Below are 22,535 nucleotides of genomic sequence, written 5' to 3' on the forward strand. Positions count from 1 at the left end.
TTAAATAACTTTAAACTGTTACATAGGGAAGAGATTGATAAGGAGGTGCATCACGAAAATGATTAGTATACATATTTTCTTAAACACTTTTATTCAAAATACCCCATCTATAAGGCAAAGTCACGCGTGTGGTTCCGTTCTAGGCTAGTTGTGTCCTTCTGTAGTTATTGCTCGGCATCTTGATTCGGCAACGCTTGAGTTCCTTAATAACGACTGACCCTCTTGATAGCGATCGACTGCCGACGGCCGAGAGCGCGAATCAATTCCCGAATGCACGAATGCCCGACTGTGTCGATTTGAGGCTCGCTGAGCGCTGTATTACCTTGTTCCCCACCTGTCGATGCCTCCTTGCTGAAGTAGCCTCGCTGTTACTAGGGAGAGTTAGTATGATATGCCTTGCATATCGTACGTTACAATATCATAAAAACAAGATTTTTTTTTAAATGTCATAATTCATAAAGCAGATTAAGTACCTCAAAGATGTACATAAATTCTCGTATGATATGTAAAATCTAGACCCATAATTCTTGTGGCTCTAGATCTATACAAAAATACTTAAAAAGAGAGCATAACTTTAACTAAAAACTGTAAAATAATTGTCTTCTTATTTTATCTTATCATCAGTTAAACATTTGAATAGGTTAATTTAAATATACCTTGTGTTCAAATCTATTTTTTCACTAGCAAACAATTTTTTTCTGAAATAAAAATCTTATAGTTAACAATAAAAATTGTATATTAAACTATGCACACAGATATAATCAACATACCTATACAAATGCATCTTAAAAAGTATCATATAAAAACGAAAATGTAAAAAAAAGCTGGTTTTGAATTGTGTGTTGTTTTGATTTATAACTAAAGTCACCAAATTCATATTTCCCAGTGTTTATTCCTGTGGTCCTCTCTCTATTTTTAATTCAATTCTGCTTTCCCTACATAATTTAATTATTAGATTCAACATTGCTTTTATGACTAAGCATATCAATCAATGTATCAATACATGTATACGACCTATACTGTTTTTCTTTTAGTATTAATTTATAAGTTTTATCTATTGTCAAGTGAGTAGTGATTATTTTAAGTTCAGGTATCTGTCACTAGATAATAAGATAGTTTCTAATTTCTTGTAGTTTTTTATGACTACTTTCCTCTTACTCTGTCTCTTTCATTGGTACTGCCTTTTTTGTTTTAAATAAATTTTATTAGTTTGCTTAATTATAATTACTTAAACACAACATTCAACTGAACATGCATTGAATTTGATGTGTCTACACAATGCAACTTATTTAGTAACATGGTTTTGGTTTAAGGAAGTTTTTATTGTAATAAGTAAATTTAACAGTGAGCATGATTCATCTTTAGATTCAAAAATTCGATACTTGTGCAAAAAAGCACGGTTTTCCTTATCCACAAAAAAAGCTTGCAGAATATGTTTAACATTTTATTCATAGTTAACTGCCATGAAGGTTTTTTAAAATCGGAAACGACACAAATAACTATTGTGATTAAATAGAAAGCATGACTGTCCACTTATTTAAAAAAATTTTGTGAATTCAAGTATCATTATTAATTCAATCCCTATCGGTTAAAGTATCTTTCAATGTGACATAACTATGTTTGTGATTAGCTTTTGAATTTTTAAATGATGTTGCATTTTTTAATTCTATATTAATTTTCAGGAGAATCGCATATAGTATTTGGGAAGCATTATATTTAATATGCTTTATGTTGTATTACTTTAAACTCTTTTTTCTTTTTCCTAAATCCTAAGGGTTAATATCAAAAATATAGTTTTCGGAAATATTTTTATACTTCCATGATTTTGCAAAATCACCCATGCTTAAGAGTTTGAGATTCAGCTTCTTCTCATGTAGCTCACATCTTTGAGAAACTAAATTTCAGAATTTCCATTTCTTATTAGTATAGAAATAATGTGCTCACCTCATGAGCGGTGTAAGAAAATAGGTATGAACCACATAACCAAAAAAAAAGAACCGCAAGAAAAACAATAAAAACTGTGGCGAGGCTCTGAAAATATTCCTAAAATGGTGTGAAGGGCTGTGAGGGTCTCTTTAAATAATGTGGGACGTTGAGGGTATCTCTACTAAAAAAGTATTTGGTTAATAGTACATTACGATACTAATGCGCGAGGAAGGCGATTGATGCACGCGTGTCAGTTCGTGTGCGAACTGACACGCGTGTATCAATCACCTAACCTCTCGCAAGTGTGGTGCATACAACTTTTCGAGACATCGTCCGTGGGAAACGAGATTATGAGTCATCTAATGTGGCTCTGCAAAAGTCTCGACGTACACACGCACTCGCACGAGTGCGTAGTACGTTGTGAGTCACGTGTGTAGATCGAGGTCTTTAGAGCCACGACAGATGGCTCATAATTGAGGTTCCCGCGCACGGCTATTTTCGTTCTCTCTTTTTATTATGCATATACACACACACACACACATGCAGTGTGCAGCTGCTCATATATTATGTCTTTTGCTTATACTCTGCTAAGTGCTGCTATACTGCCGCGGCGGCGTGTGGAAAATTATATCTGGAGTCTAGTAAAGGCCTTACTACAGCATGTTAAGATTTATGATCATATTATGTTGCAGCAGCAGTATAGCAGCACTGAGCAGTATAAGCAAAAGAAATAACATATGAGCAGCTGCACAGTGCATGTGTGTGTGTGTGTGTGTGTGCGCGCATAATAAAAAGAGAGAAAGAAAATACGAAAGAAACCGTACAAATCGTTTATGCTGTATACTTATAAATACAGAGAGCTGACTGTAGGCAAAGCTGACAAAGTGGAGGAGCTTGATATACACAGTAGGGAAAAGAGGGGCAGGATAAGTTCAATGGATAAAGTAGTTAGTCATAATTTTAACAGAAAAAATTATTTTCAGGCCACGGACTATTTTTTTTCTTGCTTTTTAATACTTTTTTCCTTCAATCTTCTAAGACTTTGGAATCAAAAAAAATTTATTATCGGTTTGTGAATTTTTTTTTTTCAAAATCAGATTCAAAATATGCATCTCTTTGAAAATTTGTAAGCTTTATTTGGATAGTTAATAATTATTCAAGGATTTTAAAATTAAGTACGATTGAAAGAGTCATCTAAGAGCTTTCTGGAATAGGTCAAATTATTATTGTACTACGTTAAAAAAAAAGATATACTGATTTAAAAAAGATGTGTTAAAGGAGTAGGCCGGTCACCAACAAGAAGGGCAGGATGAGCACGGCGACTAATCTCAAGCAGGCAATAGTATCGCTTTCCTAACCTAACTTTCCATTTTCCAAAATTTTGTTTATTTATTGTAAAACTTTTGATATACTTAGTTATAATTTAGAATGGTATGAAATTACCAAAGAAAAAGTTAAGGAAAAGAGTGGGTCGATGGTCAATTGCAGTTGGCCATCGATGCAGTGCACGATGATTAAAGTATTAAAAGTACTGCTGTTGAGTGCGATATACCCAGAACGACCCTTGAGAAGAAATTAAAAAACGAAAGTGTAAAAAGTGTAGGTAAGTCAACAAAGCAATGAATTTTAATAAATTGTGCCAATATTGGTTGATTTTATTTGTAAAAATTTATATTTTTACACTTATATACCATGTAGGGTTCACAAAAGTTTTTTCTGATGAGCAGGAACAAGCTCTGTGTCAATACATACTTGACATGAAAAAAAGACTGATGGTCTTGTCAATCATGAAATTGAGACAATTAACACATGATTTTGCCAATAAACTAAGTATTGCACATCCATTTAACAAAGAAACAGGTAATAAACAAGTTGAGATATAACATAATTCATCTCATTTTACTTCTTTGTTGAAATCAATAAAAATAAGTTTATTTTTAAATTATCTTGCAGGTCTTGCAGGTAAGGATTGGCTGCAAGATTTCATGAAAAGACATTAGCGGTCCAGCAGAAAAGCTCAGCGCATATCTGCAGCTAGGGCTTGTGGGTTCAATAAGTTATGTGTCGATGCTTTTTTTTCATTCTTGCAAGAAGTTATTTAAAAATACGATTTCAGTGCTACTAATATTTAGAATGTTGACGAAACTGACATTTGAATTGTGCCCCAATCTGAGTCAAGAGTTGCTGCCAAAAAAGGAGACGTCAGGTTAGAGGAAAGAGGTCAGCAGAGCGTGATGAGACTGTTACTGCTGAGCTGTGCACGCATACAACAGGTACACTGGAAAAAGTTAGGTGGACCGTCTGCTTGATTTACGGTGAACAGCGCTCCCAGCTGCTTGGTGGAGCAGTTCCCTCAATGTTTGAATGGACTGCACCATCATAATTGCTGCAGTTAGTAAACATATTAAAAATAAGCCCAGAATTAAATATTTTGTATATATATACATATAATTTAAAATTCATGTTATTCGCATTGTTCTTGAAATTGGAGAAATGTAAACAAATAAATTTGTTAAATACTTTTGTACATAAATATATAAATTATAAGGCGTACGAAGTAATAATATAATGAGTATTATTCAATCAGATAGAATAACAAGTGGCTACATTTGGTAAATTTTCGTAGTTCGTGGATAGTTTTCGGTTACTTTTTCATTCTACAATATAGGAATGGAAGTGGTCATCAAATGTTAATTCTTTGCACATGTTGAGCTCAAAATCAATATCATTATCAACTTTCGTTACTTTGTCAATTTCTCCAAAATCTTTTTTGATACAAATTATATCCACTACAACAAATGTACCAATTTTATACCATTCGTTTCGATACTATTATAATATTTTATTGGTATTGATTTTGAAAGATTTAAATAATTAATACATGCTACTTCGTCGCCACTTTTATCTGGAAAACCGTACTTCATATTGTTTGTAACTTCAAGATTATTAAATGTGTTTCAAATTCAAATCACGGATTTGAAACGTATCATGGAAAACTGAAAAATTTTGCGCAGTCAATTAGCAGTTTGGTTGAAACTAACGTTTTTGGAAAAACAAGTAGAGCTAGTACACTGAAAAATCTATGGCTAGAAAAAGCTCTCAATGAACAGAGCATAAGCCATCTTCTACAACATGACTGGAATTAACTTTCAACGTTGTTTATGCCATGCGCAACGCGTGGCGTATCATACGTACCACACTTAAACGTCCCAATGTAAGATACTACGGCAGCAAATGAGGACAGTAGGTGGGCGGGGATGACAGCCGTAGAACTGTGTCCATCAACCGCTTGTGGGACTGATGCAGTACCATGCATAGGTGTATGTGCAGTAGGTGCGATGAAGAATAAATAAGGATGAAATGATGACTGTTATTGAAGCGTATTTCTTGGTTAATGTAACAAATGAAAAGTGAAGAAAAAATGTTTATAAAAGTATTATATATTTTTGAAACATCTAAATTTTACAAATAAAAAACAGAAATTTTTTCATAAAAATGTACGGAACTATTTTAAATTCATATTTGAGTCTGCCAAAAGATGTTTAATATGAGACTTTGTGATGTTACTAACTATGTTATTTGTGTTAAAGTACTTATGAATGTTTTACATAACCTCAAAATAGCAAAAACAGACGTAATTTTTGGAACAAAGTTCCTTTTCGCACGTTCTGAGTTTTAGGCGCAGGAGGCTACACCGAAGAAAGTGTAACAAGACTTTTTTACAATACCGCTGTAGTAATACTCTCTCTCTCTCTTTATGCATGCGCACCGAAAAACCAAACGGATCTCTTTTGTTTGGCCTCCTTCGGCTGTACTCAGCCAGTAGCTCCTCCTCACCACGCTGCGTACCATCAGCACTACCTAGACATTTACAGTGGCCGCTGTAAGTATATATGTAAAGCTAGACTCGACATATAACGTATTAGTCTCTTCCTGCTTCCCGCACCCTGCAATATTGTACTGATTGCACTGGCTGTAAAAGTGGCTGTTTAGTTAATTTTCCGACAAAGAAAAATATGATTTAGCCTTATGTTTTTCAGTAGAGAAAAAATTGGTCATTTTCCTACAGAATTTTCCCAGGAATATGAGAAAAATAGTTTTGTTCAAATCAGAAGTTGATTTCATTCATTTATTTAAAAATTTATGTTTAGTTGCCAACTTTTTCTGTAGTTTTTTAATTTTATCTCCACGTCTATTACTCATAGGGTAATTTTACGACCACCAATTTTTTTGTGATTAAGTTTTCTACAAAACTGACATTTTTGTCAATTTATCATTTATTATTATAACACACACTAATGGTAACAAAGGGCAAAAAAAAATTTTTGAAACCAAAAAACTTTTGATCGGTGTAGAAAAAAGAACCACCATGTCACTTTGAAAGTAACCGTGAGAAAACATAGATATAACGTTGCACAATAAGAAGCTATTTTTAAAATTAGAGAATAATTGTTAGTTTTTGTTAATAAAGTTTTCAAAGTAATTTTTTGAAGTGTTATTACAAACTTAATTGTTGGTTTACAAAAATAACTGTCCTATTGCGTTGACACCATTACAATTCATCTTTTTATTTTATCTGATTTCGTAGGACATGTGCGAATACCAAAAAAATTTTTTTACTGTACTCAACCTCATATATACTCAAATAACTTATCTTCTCAGTTGATTCACTCTCTATAATGTGGTGGTTTTCTTAAATGTTCCCGTAAGTTATCGTTATTTATCATATACATAATAAATAAATTTTATCATTAATTTTTTTAGTTCTTTAACTTGATATTTTATCCTATACATTATAACTATTTATAGCCAACGTCTACAAAAAAGCAAATGAAACTTCGTACCGACTGGGGGTCCATAGACCCCTTACGACTGGTTTTTTTTTTTTAAACATTTAACGAGCGGATTAAGATAAAATCATATTTTTTTGTTGGAGCATATTTATAGATTAATGTAGAATACAAAAACAATATGTGCACAAGGATCCGCTTTTTTCTAATCTCCAAATTTAACAAAAAAATACGAATATCTTCAGAAAAACGCAGTATAGAAAAAAAAACTGTTTTATTGATTAAGTAAGATTTTTTTCAAAATAAAGTAATAATCACTCAAAATTTTAACTACGGTATTTTAAATTATTTAAAAAAATACTGATGGTGTTTTAAATGAAATATTTGAAATACATTAAACAAAATTCAAAAAATTTAAATACTTTATTTTAATTAAAATGCTTAGGACACAAGAAACTTTAATTATAATTATATGTGGTCAATGGATTTCAAATAAAGACAATAAACAACTTTACGGGCAATGCTGTTCAAATTTTATTGTGTCGTGACAACGTTTCGACTACACTTTGGCAGTCCTTCTCAAGTCTCTAAATTTAACAATATAAAATAAACTTTTAAGAATCACAACAGCTTAAGTACCATCTAAATTTTTTCTTATTTTTATTAACATAGTTCTTACAAAAAATAAATAAATTATTACACTTACAAATTCGACGTTGACAAAAATATTACTGAGCAAAGTCAATTCGTATAAGTTACATCTTTTCTTGCTCGTAAGTAATGACTAGACAATAACAAGGTTTACAGGTAGTGCTAAGTTTCAATGCCAGTGTGTAACAAGGGGCGATCACACAAGTATCTAGCAGTAGTACAGCACAATAGTACAGTATAAAGTACGCAATATTCCAAAGTAAAACGGACAAGTGTTCGATCAAGATTTAACAGAGATTAAACAATGTTTTATGAAATACTTAAAAACAGTACATAATTTATTTGTATCTGTAATTGTATTTATCGTATCGAATTTTGTAGTATAAACCATTTCTGAAACTAACCTTTTGTGAAGAGAAGATTCTCGATCCAACACCCGTACCGAGTCAAAATCGAAGGTGTGTCCACTGTTCTTTATATACATATACACAGCCGAGGAATTTTTTTTATTTTTGCAATCTCTCATGTGTTCATGGATTCGAATGTCGAGTATTTTTTTAGTTTGGCCAACGTAACTTTTATCACAATCTTTACACTTGAAAGAGTATACAGTGAAAAGTCCTTCAAGGTTATTAATTTTATCTTTGCCCAGATCATTTAATACTTTTAATTTATTAATAGACTTGAAAATAACTGTAAGATTGATTTTATTTAGATATTTTTTAATAACTAGATCAACACCTTTTACGTAGGGCAATACTACAAATCCTTGAGTTGACGTGTGACACTCTATTCTTTGACAGTTCGCAGATTGGTACCTTAATTTTTTCAACCGTGATTTTATATGTTTTTCTATAAGGGCTCTTGGGTAATTATTATTGGGTAATTATATCTGCAAACTGTCAAAGAATAGAGTGTGACACGTCAACTAAAGGATTTATAGTATTGCCCTACGTATCTCTAACTTTCTCGTATCTCTACGTAATTCTAGTAAGTATCCTAAAAATGTATCAAAAAATAGTATTTTTTTGCAAAGTACCAGCAGCAGCGCTGGCTTGAGCACGCCACCGATTTAAGCCATGTCCTCTTTCACGCAACGCCGTGCCAATCTAGTGCCACCGCCGCGCTGCTGGTACCTTGCGAAAAAATATTATTTTCCGATATTTTTTTACGATACTTACTCAAAAGTTAGGGATACAAAAATTTAACAAGTGTTTGTTTGACATCTTATTAAGAGAAAACATTTCAAAAAATGGCTCTATGTGGTCTAACAACTTTTTTAGAGCTATTTTTCGGAAGGATTTTTTTTAAGTTTATTGGACGGTTTGAAAAAAGTTTGCATCTGATAGTTTTGAAATTTTGTAAGGTTGTTAGGAATTACAAAATCCATGTTCTGTTAAAATTTGAAGTCAAATTATCAATTAGAACGCTAGTTACGAATTATCGAAAAACAGGGCAAAATCGGCACTTAATGGCGATTCACGGAAAAACGAGAAAACCGAATTCAGTCCACCAGGGCTCATTTTGCTCGTCTTAAAATAACGTATCTTTTTCATATACAACGTTTTTTGTCCGAATCACAGCTTTTTTGGGAGAAGCGAAAAACTTGTTTTGGCTATTTTTACTATATTTTTCGACCTATTGCTGAAATTTTTTTCTGTCCGAAAGTGATTACGTTTGTTATCGGGATCGGGATCGAGATCTATGCAATGACTTTATATGCTCATGTATCGGTTAGTTAAATTATCTACTTGAGTCATTTTTTGTACAAGATCTATGTTTCACACGGTACTATCAAAACAAATAATCAAAAACCGAAGCAATAAATTTATATCCATTCGTTACCAACAAAAAGATAAGAGTTCAAAGAATATTATGTAATTTAATTCAGTTTAATTAGATTTTTTACAATTTCAGTATCAAGGCCACTAGAACCACCTTAAATTCTGCACTTTAGACCGAAATATAGTTTAGTTAATATGCAGTTATAATTTTCCGAAGGTCTACTTTGTGCCTACACGAGCAAATAAAAAAGCGTTTTAAACGAGCTGAAAAAAATTGTATGACGCACATAATGAAAAACTTTTCTGAACAAAATTTTGTAAATCTGTTAACATTGAATATTATCAGCTATATACGACAGTCACCACTGTTTAAGTACTTTAAAATATCTGTGTAATGGTTTTCTATGTCAGAATTAAAAAAAAAACATGATTTAGTGGAAATCTGAGGGATATTTTAAGAAGATATTTCAGAAAACAATGATATTAAACTTTTTTCGTGGTTTAAAAAGATTTTTTAATTAGAATTATCAGCTGTGTTATAACTTTTAATTACCTTAATCTTATGTAATTAAAACGAAAGCAAAAATTTCTCATAATGATGCATCAAATAGGATTGAGAAGAACTATTTGACGATTTTTTCGTCCAAAAATTTTTAGAAGAATGTTGCAGAGAGTTATACATTTTCATTTTTTTCTTTTTTTTTTTTTTTTTTTTATCCATTGCACTAAACGATAATAATACATTATCTAATTTAAGTCATATCATTTTTTTTAAATAATACTAACTTACTGATCAATTTATTTTTTTCCTTTGTTTGGATGAATTTACTTATTATGTACACATACAACTAACTGCAAAAAATGTCTCATTTCATAAAGTCATTAATTTGTTATTTTTAATCTAATGTAAGAAAATTGTAACTTTTACAGGAAAAAAATAGTTTCTAATTGTATGATTAAACAAGCTTTTGCGAAGAAATGATGACTTTCAGCTGCAGTTGTCTTTAAAAGAAAATAAAACTACAACATATGCAGTTTTGTTGCCATGAAGACAGGTATCGTTTATGTAATTAAAAAAACTTGTTCAGAATACTGCAATAAAATATCCTAATCACTAAGCCTGTTAACAGGGCTTCTAGGTAAGGGAGTTACTGTCTTAAATTACGCGCACACGTACCGTTAACGATATTTTTTAGTTAACAGCGGAAAATTACTTGGGTACTTAAATATATACATATGTGTTGCGGGGGTTTTTCTTTATGTGGGATAAGGTATACGGTAAAACCAGGAGCACAATGTGTATAAAGAAAGAAATACAAAACGATTATAATTCAATTTCAAAGTATATTCAAATCTCTTGTCTTATAAATTGTAACAAGATTTGGTTTTGACGCAATGACTAATTTATCGATGTAATGAAAAAAGAAAATAAGAAAACATAACGTAGTTGGTAGACACTATTCAACTACTCACGTAATCGTGGATTTAACATAAACTAAATAATTCGCTTTTTCCGTTCGCACATCTCACTCTTTCCTATCTTAAAATTATACAACTTTTTGAATAAACTTGCTTCATAGAGCATTAACGCTACTTCTCCTGTAACAATGATATAATATTTAAATCACGAGAAAACGCCTTTTTTTATACGAGTCTTATACGAGATTTACGATTGACGTGGCTTTAGCATATCAATAAATCATAATTTTAATTAGTTTAACAACATACTTCAGACTTTTGTTTTTATTTTGATTTAATCACCATTGAACGCAAAATAATAATTGTAAATAACAAAATTTGGATTCGCCTATACGATCTCTCTCGTGAACGAGTTTTATGTACTGATAGACAATAATTAAATATTAAACTGAAATCCCTTACACTCTATACTCTATTGGACTCAATAATCTCTCGGATGTAATATTAAAAAAAACATAAAGAGTACAACCATGGGCTCATCCCAGAATCAACGGGATATATCAGCTAGACAATACGGTAGTACGATATATAAAAACAACAAAAGAAATGAACCTCAAAAAGAAAGAGATAGGCTAGTCAGTCAGCAAAGATATATGAGTACGCCTACAAAGCCACCGCAAGGGATTTATTGCTTCTGCGACGAGGAATTATCGCAATGATAATTCACGAACTCTTTTTAATTGCCTATTAGATAGCCCTCTTTTACTCATGCAGACCGGGAAGAGAAAACAAGCAGAGGCGAGAGGCTTGGGACGAAGAAGACCGTGTCCCAGAGAGGACCCAGAGAAGAGAGCCAGCGGTTGCTGAGCACCCCTCAGCCGTCCAACTTGATTAGGTCCGGTTCATGAGGAACTCTTCCTCTGAATGCCACTCACATTTTTGCTCTCTAGCTTCTCTCTGCTTTTCCCTTTCCCTGTGGCGAGCCGCCGAAACCGATGCCTGTATTCGGGCATTTTCGCGTCTCCTCGCCCCAGGTCGTGGCCCTACGCGTCTAGTCCCTGCAGTGTATGTACATAGTTTTCTAGATATCTCTTCTTTTTTTTTTATTAAAGTCTTACAGCACCTTCATTTATCGCCAGTCCGTTCAGTAGAAGTATGACCGCGAGCATGAAGATTATTGTGAAAGAATTTTAACGCTTAGAATAATTGGTTTATTTCATATTCAGGCAGCCCTCTTGATAATTATGATATTTGGTTTTTTGTTCCTCTATTACTTTTTTTCAAACTTCAAGTTACTTTCATCTTTAATAGTTCAGAGTATTGTAGTTTAGCTCTAATGATGTAATACCATGTCAAAATATGTCGGAACAACAACTGTAACTTGGTAGCTGAAGCAAACATGTCAATTTAGATGTGTATCCATTCTAGTAAGCTTATCTCTCATCAATAGAAAAAGATGATGTTAAGAGATTCAGAATAACTCACAAACATATACGTATATCTGTGCATACATACACGTAACATCATGCTATACGGTGTATGTTTTCAACACAAGCGATGGCAAGCGAGCAGGAGACACACGCCATGGAGGGAGTAGCAGCAGCAACAGGCGTATTTTTTGCCATGCATCAATGTGGAAAAAAAAGGAAGGATGCGCGCGCAGATGCTATTATGTAGGGCCTATAAACGCAATTAGGCTTTGTCATTTCAGATTCCCGTTCTCCATGAATACGTAGTGATATATATCGTAAGTGTTTGACGTACTCTTTCATGCTAATTAAATCAACATAAATACACATGTACAATATTACTCTTATGTGTATGCAAGCAATTTTTAATATATTTATCATCATAACAATTGGTACATGTACGTGGATGGAAGTATTGGATAGGTACTTTCAACCAAGCACCCTGAGCTTATTTTTGTCCTTCTCAACAACAAGCACTTTTGAGTTCTAAGTGATGATATTATGACCTTTTTTTTTCAAGGAAAGCAAGAATGAGAAAACTATTGTTCCTAGGTTCGAATCAAACACACAACTTTCTGTTTACTATACGGCTGCTCTACCTTTAGGCCATCTGGGTGCCTTGCACGCACTCACAACGTAGGTTCAGATGAACTTTATTCTTTCTCACCCAAAGCTGAAATTGTATTTGATACAACAGAAAATAATTGTAATTTTTTCCAATAATTAGGATATTTAATATAACTCTGATGCAACTAACTGTATGCAAGCAAATTTTGATATGTTTATCATCATATCAATAGACAAATATAAATGGATCTAACTTACTTACGAGCATTAAAGTCATATACCTATTAAAATCGTACTTGAGGTGAAAAAACAATTTCAGATTAGATATGGCAACTTATCCAAGCCTACAGTGCGAATGAATGAACGGCTGCACGGTAGCTCAAGTGATACAGCAACGGTCTAGTGAACAGGAGATTGTGTATTCGATTCGTACCCGGGGATGATAGTTTCTCATTCTTATGTACTTCTTCGTATATTTTTTTGAAATAAAAAATACGTGAATTTTGACTATGAATTTTTTAGTATAGTTGAATGAGCTGAAATCATATCGATATCCCAAAAATTCTGACGAGCTTGAAAAGAAAAGGAGTAGTTTGAATAAATAGTAACAGATTGACACAAAATTTAATAAGTAGAAATATGTTACGTACGATAGCATATAGCTATGCGTGCGTGCGCCCCCTTTGGCCTGGGCCTAAAAGTTAGAGAAATAGAGAGGAAAAGTGATGGAAAAGGAAGAGCGAAGCAAGTGAATAAGGGGAGATAAGCTAGAGATGCGAGAGCGAAAGGACCAGGCCTGCAAGACTGGAAGACAAGCGCAGCGTCCCTCGAAAACAAGTAGTGCTAATATAGTATAAGTTAACTACAAGTCACGCTTTTATTTATTCCTGCACCGTGAAGCCTACGTAACAGCTGGTGTCAGAAGTGTGATAGAGACAAAATTTCGTTTACGGTCTGTCTTGGGCGCAGGAATCACTTCGTCTTGCAAAACAAAAAAAATTTTTTTCCTATTAATTAACGTAATGAAAAAAAAAAAAAAAAAAAAAAGAAGAATATATCGCTGATCGCAAAGTAAAAAAAAGTTTTAAAAGTGCCAGACACCGAATTCAGGTGTCCGACGGTCACAACAGTAGGAATCTGGAGAAAGTGTTGGAAAAAAGGATAAATAATCTAAAAAAAAATCTTCAACACTGTGAGGAGACGAGACGAAGAATAATTACATATCAAGCCAGTGGACCAATTTATCAGAATACTAGAGACAACTACTTATCACTGAACTCAGGGAAATACGGACAAAAAGCAAACACGGTACGACGAGCCCGGACAGCAGCCACAGACGGGGATGCATCACTCAAAAGAAGGAAATAATAGGAAAAAGCGAAGGCAGGTCAACTCACACAAGGATCAAAGGCCAACTTATGAATATACAGAGGATCATCATTATACTAACCATTGTGACAGGAATCTGGTAAGTAAAGTTTCATTTTTTTATACACTATACTCATAACCCCGAGGTAAATACTCATAACCCAGAGAGATAATTTCTATACATCGATGTTATTACTAAATCAAAAAATTAAAGGGCTTTGGTTGTTACAGATGATTGCATGCACAAACATATGCCTGACATACGAGCAACAAACACCCTATACAAAAAATTTTTTAAATTGATTAATGAATAAAAGGAGTAGTTAACTAGAAGTAAAAACAGGAAAAAGGCTATTGACTAACGCTAATTGAGAATGCGTATATCTATCAAGCGATCCCAAAATACACAACAACAAAAGCGTCTTACGATTAAACAAAAAAATATACGAACAAGAATAACTGTATCCAAAAAAAAACACAGAGGCGAACATGATGAGCATCGCAGAAGTGAACGATATATCAGAGGGAGGAGAACGAGAAAACGATAAGCACACAAACATACACGAAATAAGACAGGATGACATAGACGACAACGTGATACAAATTAACCTAGAACATGTCTAGAATCATGGACAGAGCGGCAAAAAGGCAGTAAAAAAAGACGCTGTTCATGATAAATATAATGAAAAAATTCACACCGAACATAGTAAGACAGAAAACGAATCTGGGAAGTCAGGGAGTCCTTGCACACACCGTTCAACGAAAAATTCCTCCTATCACGGAACATAGAGCAATCCCCAAAACAAAGTATACACTAGCCTTATTTATCCGAAATAACAGGAGTAGTGCTATAAACGACTTGATAGTGGTTGCAGCCCAGAAAGGGACACGGGCTAAGTTGAATACTTCGGAACAACTCCCGTTCTCTTAAAACAATAGCGCAACAAATAGGAGTAACAATTTAATTGTAAACCATAACGCACATTATAGAATAGATGCACGCAAATCCATAGACATACAATTTTCACACACAACGGGTGGTAGGTATGAACGCACGCAAAATCACGTCCTAGAACTACCAGAGCACGCCTTTCAGCAAACTCACACACATTGGGATTACAAAACTCCCTCACTACATTGAGCCATCTCGCTAAAAACATACTAATATTCGATGGTGATCCAGTAAGATTTCCATAGTTTGAACAAATGACCAGAATAGTAGCTTTCACGGAAGGACCACTGAACGAAAAACTTCTAATTGGAACGATTGCAAACTGGTTACGAAACCGGGCGGACGATTTTGTTACCTGATTAGCACAATTTTCGTCAATAGATGAATTTTTCTTAAAGCTAAAAAGTAGGTATGCTTGCACTGGCAATGTCACCACCTTATTGGCAAAACTAAGAATCATTTTGCAACAAAGAAATGAGCCAGTGGAATCGTCCTCTAACTGAATCAAAACAATACGCAGCCGAATAATAACTTTATATGACACTCACTCAATTTATTCTTCAACACAAAAAATGTCGATAAAAAAAGATGCCGAAGAAGAGTTTTTAAGGCAATTCTGCGATGGGCTACCAGCCCCACACAACTACTAAGTAACTTATTTCAACTCACAAGCATTAGGCGAAGCAATAGTGATTGCACTGAAAATTGACAGCAAAATAAACCTACGCTGGGATTTATTAACGTGACGGAATGCGCACATACGGTTGACACAAGTAGGGATAGAAGAAATGAAGAAAAGTGCGTTCATGTACGACCAGGCGAAAATAAGAAATTAGCCAAAATGGTACCCAAGCGAGACCAACTATAATCCCTGCTCATTCTGCAACGGGCACGACCATGCGACAGAACAGTGCAAAATATTCCAACTTAATGTAAATGCCAGAAAGACAAAAAATTTAGATAAACGGAAACATGATACGGCAGCAAGCAACGATACTCAAAAAAATTTGACCACAACAAATAGTCACGGAAATTTGACCCTGAGTTGCGCGTACTGTAGATCAAAGGGACACGGCATGAGCGAGTGCCACACGTTGGTGAGTGAGGGCGGTGTGCACCCTACACTTGATATTCTTATTTCTACTTTGCAAAGGGTTCTTCCTTATATTACTTTTAGAACTTTGTTTCAGTAATATGTGCTTAAGGCAGTTATTATAAGTGTGTATGTCCGTAGTGTAACTGTCTGGATTGCGTTACACTCTCTTTGTGTTATGTATATGCACTTCAACGCTTGCCTTTGCACCGTTGGTAAGGCATGGCTCAGAATGCCTTTTTTCTGGCGACTCCTGCCTATTACCTGCTGTCTCTACCCCTTTCTTAGGCATACTTATGTCTCCTTTCTTTACTGCTGCGTTCTGCTCGGCGTTTGGGGAGCACAGCGAGCGTCCTGTGAGTTTAAACGCTCTGTAAGCGGGTTTCCAGTTTTGTTCGCGGGCTGATTAGTTATCACGTATGGAGATCCTCTGTCTTGATAATTACTATTATTATTATTTTTGTTGAATCTATCATTGCCCCCGTTGTAGCCCTGGTGGTTTGGTTATTATTATCGTAGCGGTTATTATAATTATTTCTACCAAATCTGTCATCACTCCCATTGTAACCTTGGCTGTTCTGATTATCCCCACGGAAGTTTTGCTTGTTGTAAAAACTCTTTTCTCTTTTATAATTATTATATCGGTCCCGCGGATTGCTCCAAATTAATTTCCCTGTACAGCACAACGATTCCCTTATACAGTACAACAGCCGAGTTGAACACATAACTTTTTCTTAACATGGACGGACGAAAGAAAGAGGCTTGACTAGCAAGGCTTTAATATTTGAGAGCTATAGAAATTTTCTTTAGGAAGACTTACCTTCATCTTATAAAGATATTCAAAAACAAAAAATGTCAACAAACAAGAAGTGAGAACCTTGCTAGGTAGCATAACTGGCACTACAGATTTAGATTTTATTATAAAAACGTGTGTTAAAAAGTTAGGATGATAATGCTAGGGCTAGAGTGATTGTAAGGTGGGGATGAAAAATGTAATTCCTTAGATTGTATCTATTATAAATGTTATCTTTAATGAAGGGCACACAATAAAAAAAACACAAAATTTTCAAAATGTTGTAAGAAAAGGACTTTCATGTAACATCTTTCTGCTAAGTGTTATTATGACGGAAAAGAATACATACCGTTTGTTTCAATGTTTTGAAAGTAACGTTGTCCTTTTTGTTGAGCTTCATACCAAACTTTGGTCACTCGTGTACTCGTTTTGACCACACCTTCAGTTTTTTTTTCTTTTTTTTTATCATTTTTTGGCCTCGTAACTTCTTTTTCTTTTCGGGCTTTGTAAGCAGCTAATTTATGTAGAGCAAAGGGATCTAGAGGATCAATATCAGCTGAGTCGTACTGAAAATTAATAAAACGCTAGAAATTCGTTTTACTTACAGCTTTTCACATTATTATTGTTTCAATATTTTTATTTAAAATACGTTACAATATCAAAAAAATATTAAAAGAATCTTATACTTATAAAATATCTTTGTAAAAAAAAAAAAATTCTAATCAAAATACGCATTGAACATATTGTACATTCTATCATACATATACACAGCATAGATCACATCATAAACAGATGTGACTTATTGGTATTTCAAAGAATTTTTAAATTTTTATTAGACTTTTTTTAGTATATATGTTATGTTTTTTGGCAGTAGTCGTAAAATAATAAAGCACCTTATATCATTGGCGTAATCCAGTGAGCAGCTATATCAAACATCCATCTTTTATAATCCTACTCAAAATACTTTCAGTGCACAAGCTTTGTTAAAGTTTATATAATATTTATAGAATGGGGACTAAAATAATTACGTTATAGTTATCTGACTACTTATTTGAACTCGCAAGATCGATGTCACTTTATCGAACTAATACTACAAATACAACTGTTTGTTTTTAAATCAATCATCACTCTTTATAGAAGTTATGATAAGTTAAAAAAAAATAGTTGTGGTATAATGAATACATTAAAGAAGTTAAAGTTTTTACAAAAGTTTTTTTATGTAAAATCCTGCAATGAAATACAAAACTTGACACTTTTAAATTGATTCAACAGCTTTACAAGTCAGAAGTTACAATATTAAAAACTTTCATGTTTTTCATTAAGTAATAGTCACAGTTAATATGAAATCTGTTGTAGAAAAATGAAAAAAAAGACATTGCTTTTTTTTATTTTATACATCCAAACGATTTACAATTAATTTAATAATATATTTTATACTTATGTTTTAACAATTAATAATATTTAAGTATGGTTTAAACTTATATTAAAAGACGGAATAAGTGCAGAAGGGAAAAATGCACAATTGATCCAATAAACATTATTAAATTTTTTTTTTAATTTGAACTATAAAATCACAACAAATTGATAATTAATGAACATTACATAAAATATACGCGCTTATCTCGCGCTTTACTCGCCTATTAAATATACAAAGTGTCGACTGAAAGCCTGAAATTCTCGTATACTTCCAGGTTTTCCCACATGAAGATTGGCAAAATTCCAGTATACTTGGACGTCATTAAGGAAATTAATTTTAAGTTTTCTGGGATTCATTTATACATACCAATACATGCACACCATGAATGTGTGTATACTCAGTGCGTTTGTGCTCGGTTGAAATTTTTGTTTAGGTTAAAAAGGTTACCTACGTGGAACTTAGTGTTAAAAAATTTTTGTTTGAAGGTTATATACAATATCGAAAGAAAATCTAGACTGAAGAATTAACTTTAACGTGTCCCTTATGTCTTAACAAAACTAGATCTGTGACGATGACTATAACTAAAAAAAAATCAGCTGATTTGTCAGTTGATAAATCATTGTCAGCTGATTTCTGATGCCAAATTGTCAGCTGATTTTTTGACTGTGCGAAAAATACAAGTCCCAAAGAAAAAATTTTCTTTGCCATTATCAAAACTATGTATTCTGGGACTTTAACAGTAGAATATAAGAGGAAAAAATTAAGAGAATCAAAAAATTTTTATTAACAAAAATTACAAGCTCTTTGTGCTGAAAAAAGTTAAAGTCAAATCAGTGCTAAGAAATACAAGTCCCAAAGGAAAAAAAAATACATTTACGATCGTCAAAAATATAAACCAAAGCAAGACTGGACCACCTCCTATTTTATCGGAAACAGAAGAAAAGAAAATAGTCGACTGAATTTTGTACAGAACAGCAAGAGGTTGTCCAGTAACAAAAAACGAACTCCTTGATAGCGCGCAAAAGTTTTTGATATCCCTTGACAGGGAAACTGTATTCATCAACAACTGACCTGGAAGAAGTTGGTACAACGGTTTTCATAGGCGACATCCCAATTTGTCCATTAGGACTGTTCAAAACTTAAGTGCAGCAAGAGCTTCTGTGACTCAAGAGAGTTTAAAGGAATGGTTCCGAGAACAAGAGGATACCTTAAAAAGCAAAAATTTATTAAACATGTCACCAAGCAGTATATTTAATTATGATGAGACGAGCATATTACTCAATCCAAGTGTCAACAAAGTATTGACTGAAAAAGGAGCTCGCTCAGTTTATAATATTGTTAGTTCAGATAAAGAATGTTTGACAGTTCTCTTCATGTACAGTGCATCAGGTGTTCGAGCTCCACTAATGGTAATGTACTCGTATAAAGGAAGTATTCCCACGAAAATTATCAAAAATACCCCTTCTGGATGGGGTCTCAGAATTTCAGATAACGGATAGATGACAACTGAATCTTTTTACGAGTACATTACTAATGTTTTCTACCCATGGCTTCTAGAAGAGAGCATTGAGTTTCCTGTAGTCATATATTTAGATGGGCACTCGTCTCACATGACACTTCCTTTAGTTTCTTTTTGTCGAGAAAACAAAATTGAGTTGATTGCGCTCTATCCCAATTCAACTCACATAACACAGCCATTAGACATTGCATACTTTCATCCACTAAAACAAACGTGGAAGAAATCTGTTCTTCTGTGGAAAGCTTCAAATGATGATAATGTTATCAACAAAGAGAATTTTTCAAAAGTTTTGAAATTCACACTTGATAATATTAAAAAAGAAAGCAGTACTGTTATCAGTAGATTCAAAGCAGCAGGTCTCGTTCCATTCAATCCTCAGGCAATAGAATACGATGTTTTTTCTAAGAAGAAGAAAAAATCAGTCGATTGCGTCAACGATAAACAAATCTCAAAATGTGTTCAGACGGAAAAGACTTCAAGTATGAATAACAGTCATCAATTAAACTTAGATGATTACTTATCCGAAGAACTGTTAAAAAAATTTCAAGACAGCGAAGCTGAAGGAGTATGGACCAACGACATTGAAAATAAATCCCTTTTCGAGTATTGATTTTATCTTAAAAATGATGGCCTGCCAAGTAATTAGTTTTTAACTAATTTTTTTCAAAAATATTTTTATTTATTTTTTAATTGTTTATAAAAAATGTATATGTTTATTTTTAATTGTCATCGATGAAATTTTCTCAAGTAGTTAATATTTTAATGTTTATTACCCCTTTAAAATTTTATTAGTATTCCAACTTTGATAAACATTCACAGTTTAAAAAAAAATTTTTTTAACTGATTTATGTTATTTTAATATATTTAGACGAGATAAGGAAGAAGGGCAAACCTGAAATCAAAAGTGCAGAAGCCTCGATAGGTGTTAAATATAAAATTGTGGCACCACCGAAAGTAATTGTTGAAAATAATAGTTCTTAAAAACAAAGTAGTATCATAGAGCAAGAGCATATTGAGGTACTACAATTCAGGGATAAAAGATTAACGAGTGAAATGAGTCTTTCCAATAATAATAGTAATTATATCGAATCTGGAGACAATTGTATTTTGACTTTGGATGATAATGGTGCAATTATTTTAGATGGGTCAGAGAATGAAAAAATTGTTGTTTCAAGTGAAATTTCACAAAATCGGTTGATTTCAACAACTTCTAATGAAGAAATAATTCAAGTTGGTTAGTTAGTTTATAATATTGCAAAAATTTTGCAGTTACATATGCATTTAATATACCAAATATTTTTTCTGCTTCTTTCTTTCGGTAGGTAGTGAAGGAAATGAAAACGGGTACGTGGTACAAGAAATACTCTTAACTTGTGAGCCATCATCAAGCATTAATTTACCCAACGAAACCTCAAATATTTTTCACCTTCATGATGCCACAAGTGTAATTGAGCCATCTAAAGAAATTGAACAGTTGCCGATAATGTCTTGCAAGAACTATCGCCAAATCTTGCTATGATAAGCTCAGAAATCAATCAAACAGGTATGCCATACGTTTAAACTATACATGTTGTCATTGTAATTAAACTTTCGTAAATATATTTCAGTGACTTCTATCAAGGTCAGCAAAGATAAGTCTGCATCAAATAATTTACAGTCGACTTCTAGTGAAAATAATTTACCTCAAAATAATTCAGAAATAAGCAATGTTCAATCCACTCTAAATGAGCCAGATAGGCCCAAGTCAAATGGTAAATAAATGAACAATTTTTAATAAAATACGTATTTATCTAAATAATTAACAATAACATGTATAAAATGTTTTAATAGATGCTATTACCGCCAGTTTTCAAAATGCATTTACATTGCCTTCCAAATATTTACTGAAAAAAAGAGAATAAAGGTAAAAGGCCTAAATAAACCAAGATTACCCTCTGCGGGAACGTCTGATGCTTGGTATGCTGAAAAATTAGAGAAGGAAAGACAGCAAGAAATCAAGGAAAAAAAAGCTGAAAAAAAAAGGAATTGCAAGAGAAGAAAAAAAAGTTGTTGATGCAAAAAAAAGAAATGACAAAAAATACTCAAGAACAGATTTTAAAACTACAAGAAGAAATGAAAAAAGAGTCTTAACGATTTTATTTTTATCTTTTTATTGGCCTTTAACGTTAAATTATTTATTCAAAGTCTAATACTTAGATTCGAGATTTACCTGTGTATTTCCGATCCTACCATTATTAGTATTTATTTTAATTTACTTAGTTTTAAAATACATAACAAGCTATTAAATACTATATTACTGTGCATTATTTTATGTAAAATATGTTAATAAACATAATAGGTACATTATAAGTATGTTAATTCAATTTTTTTTATGTCTCATAAATAGGGGCAAATTTATGGAACACCGGGTCATAGTACAAATCAATGTTCCATAAACTAGAGCATGTGAACAACGAACATAAAATAAATTTTTAATAATATCTAACACTTTAAAAGTCAGAGTTCAAGTATTTTTTTACTTTTTGACAGTGAATAATACTTATTTGATTGAAAATTTGGATAATACACCTTTTTTATGACGAAAATCACTTATAATACGCGACTCATATCAAAAACCTATCTCATAACTGGGTCTTTTACCTTATTTTACATGTCTTACAGAAAGAAAGAAATACAACGATGCGGATTTTACTGAAATTACAGTAGCAGCAAACCATAATTCGTATTTGCAATTAAACAAAGTTACATTTAATCAATGTGATAAGACCGTATACGGTTACATATGCT

The 22,535-nt window shown here is 32.8% G+C and overlaps 1 protein-coding gene across 1 annotated transcript in view; it reads right to left on the minus strand.

The window, feature by feature from the left end:
- Positions 1-22,535, minus strand: part of LOC106640133 (uncharacterized) — a 263,376-nt gene that overhangs the window by 30,500 nt on the left and 210,341 nt on the right. The window contains exon 4 of the mRNA XM_089596750.1: positions 17,162-17,378. Coding sequence (XP_089452876.1) covers positions 17,162-17,378 — 217 coding nt within the window. The remainder of the gene's footprint in view (positions 1-17,161; positions 17,379-22,535) is intronic.

The sequence above is a fragment of the Copidosoma floridanum genome, unplaced genomic scaffold (assembly GCF_036245765.1).
Source record: "Copidosoma floridanum isolate Cflo_tuat_1 unplaced genomic scaffold, Cflo_Japanese_pri ptg000030l, whole genome shotgun sequence".
Taxonomy (NCBI): domain Eukaryota; kingdom Metazoa; phylum Arthropoda; class Insecta; order Hymenoptera; family Encyrtidae; genus Copidosoma; species Copidosoma floridanum.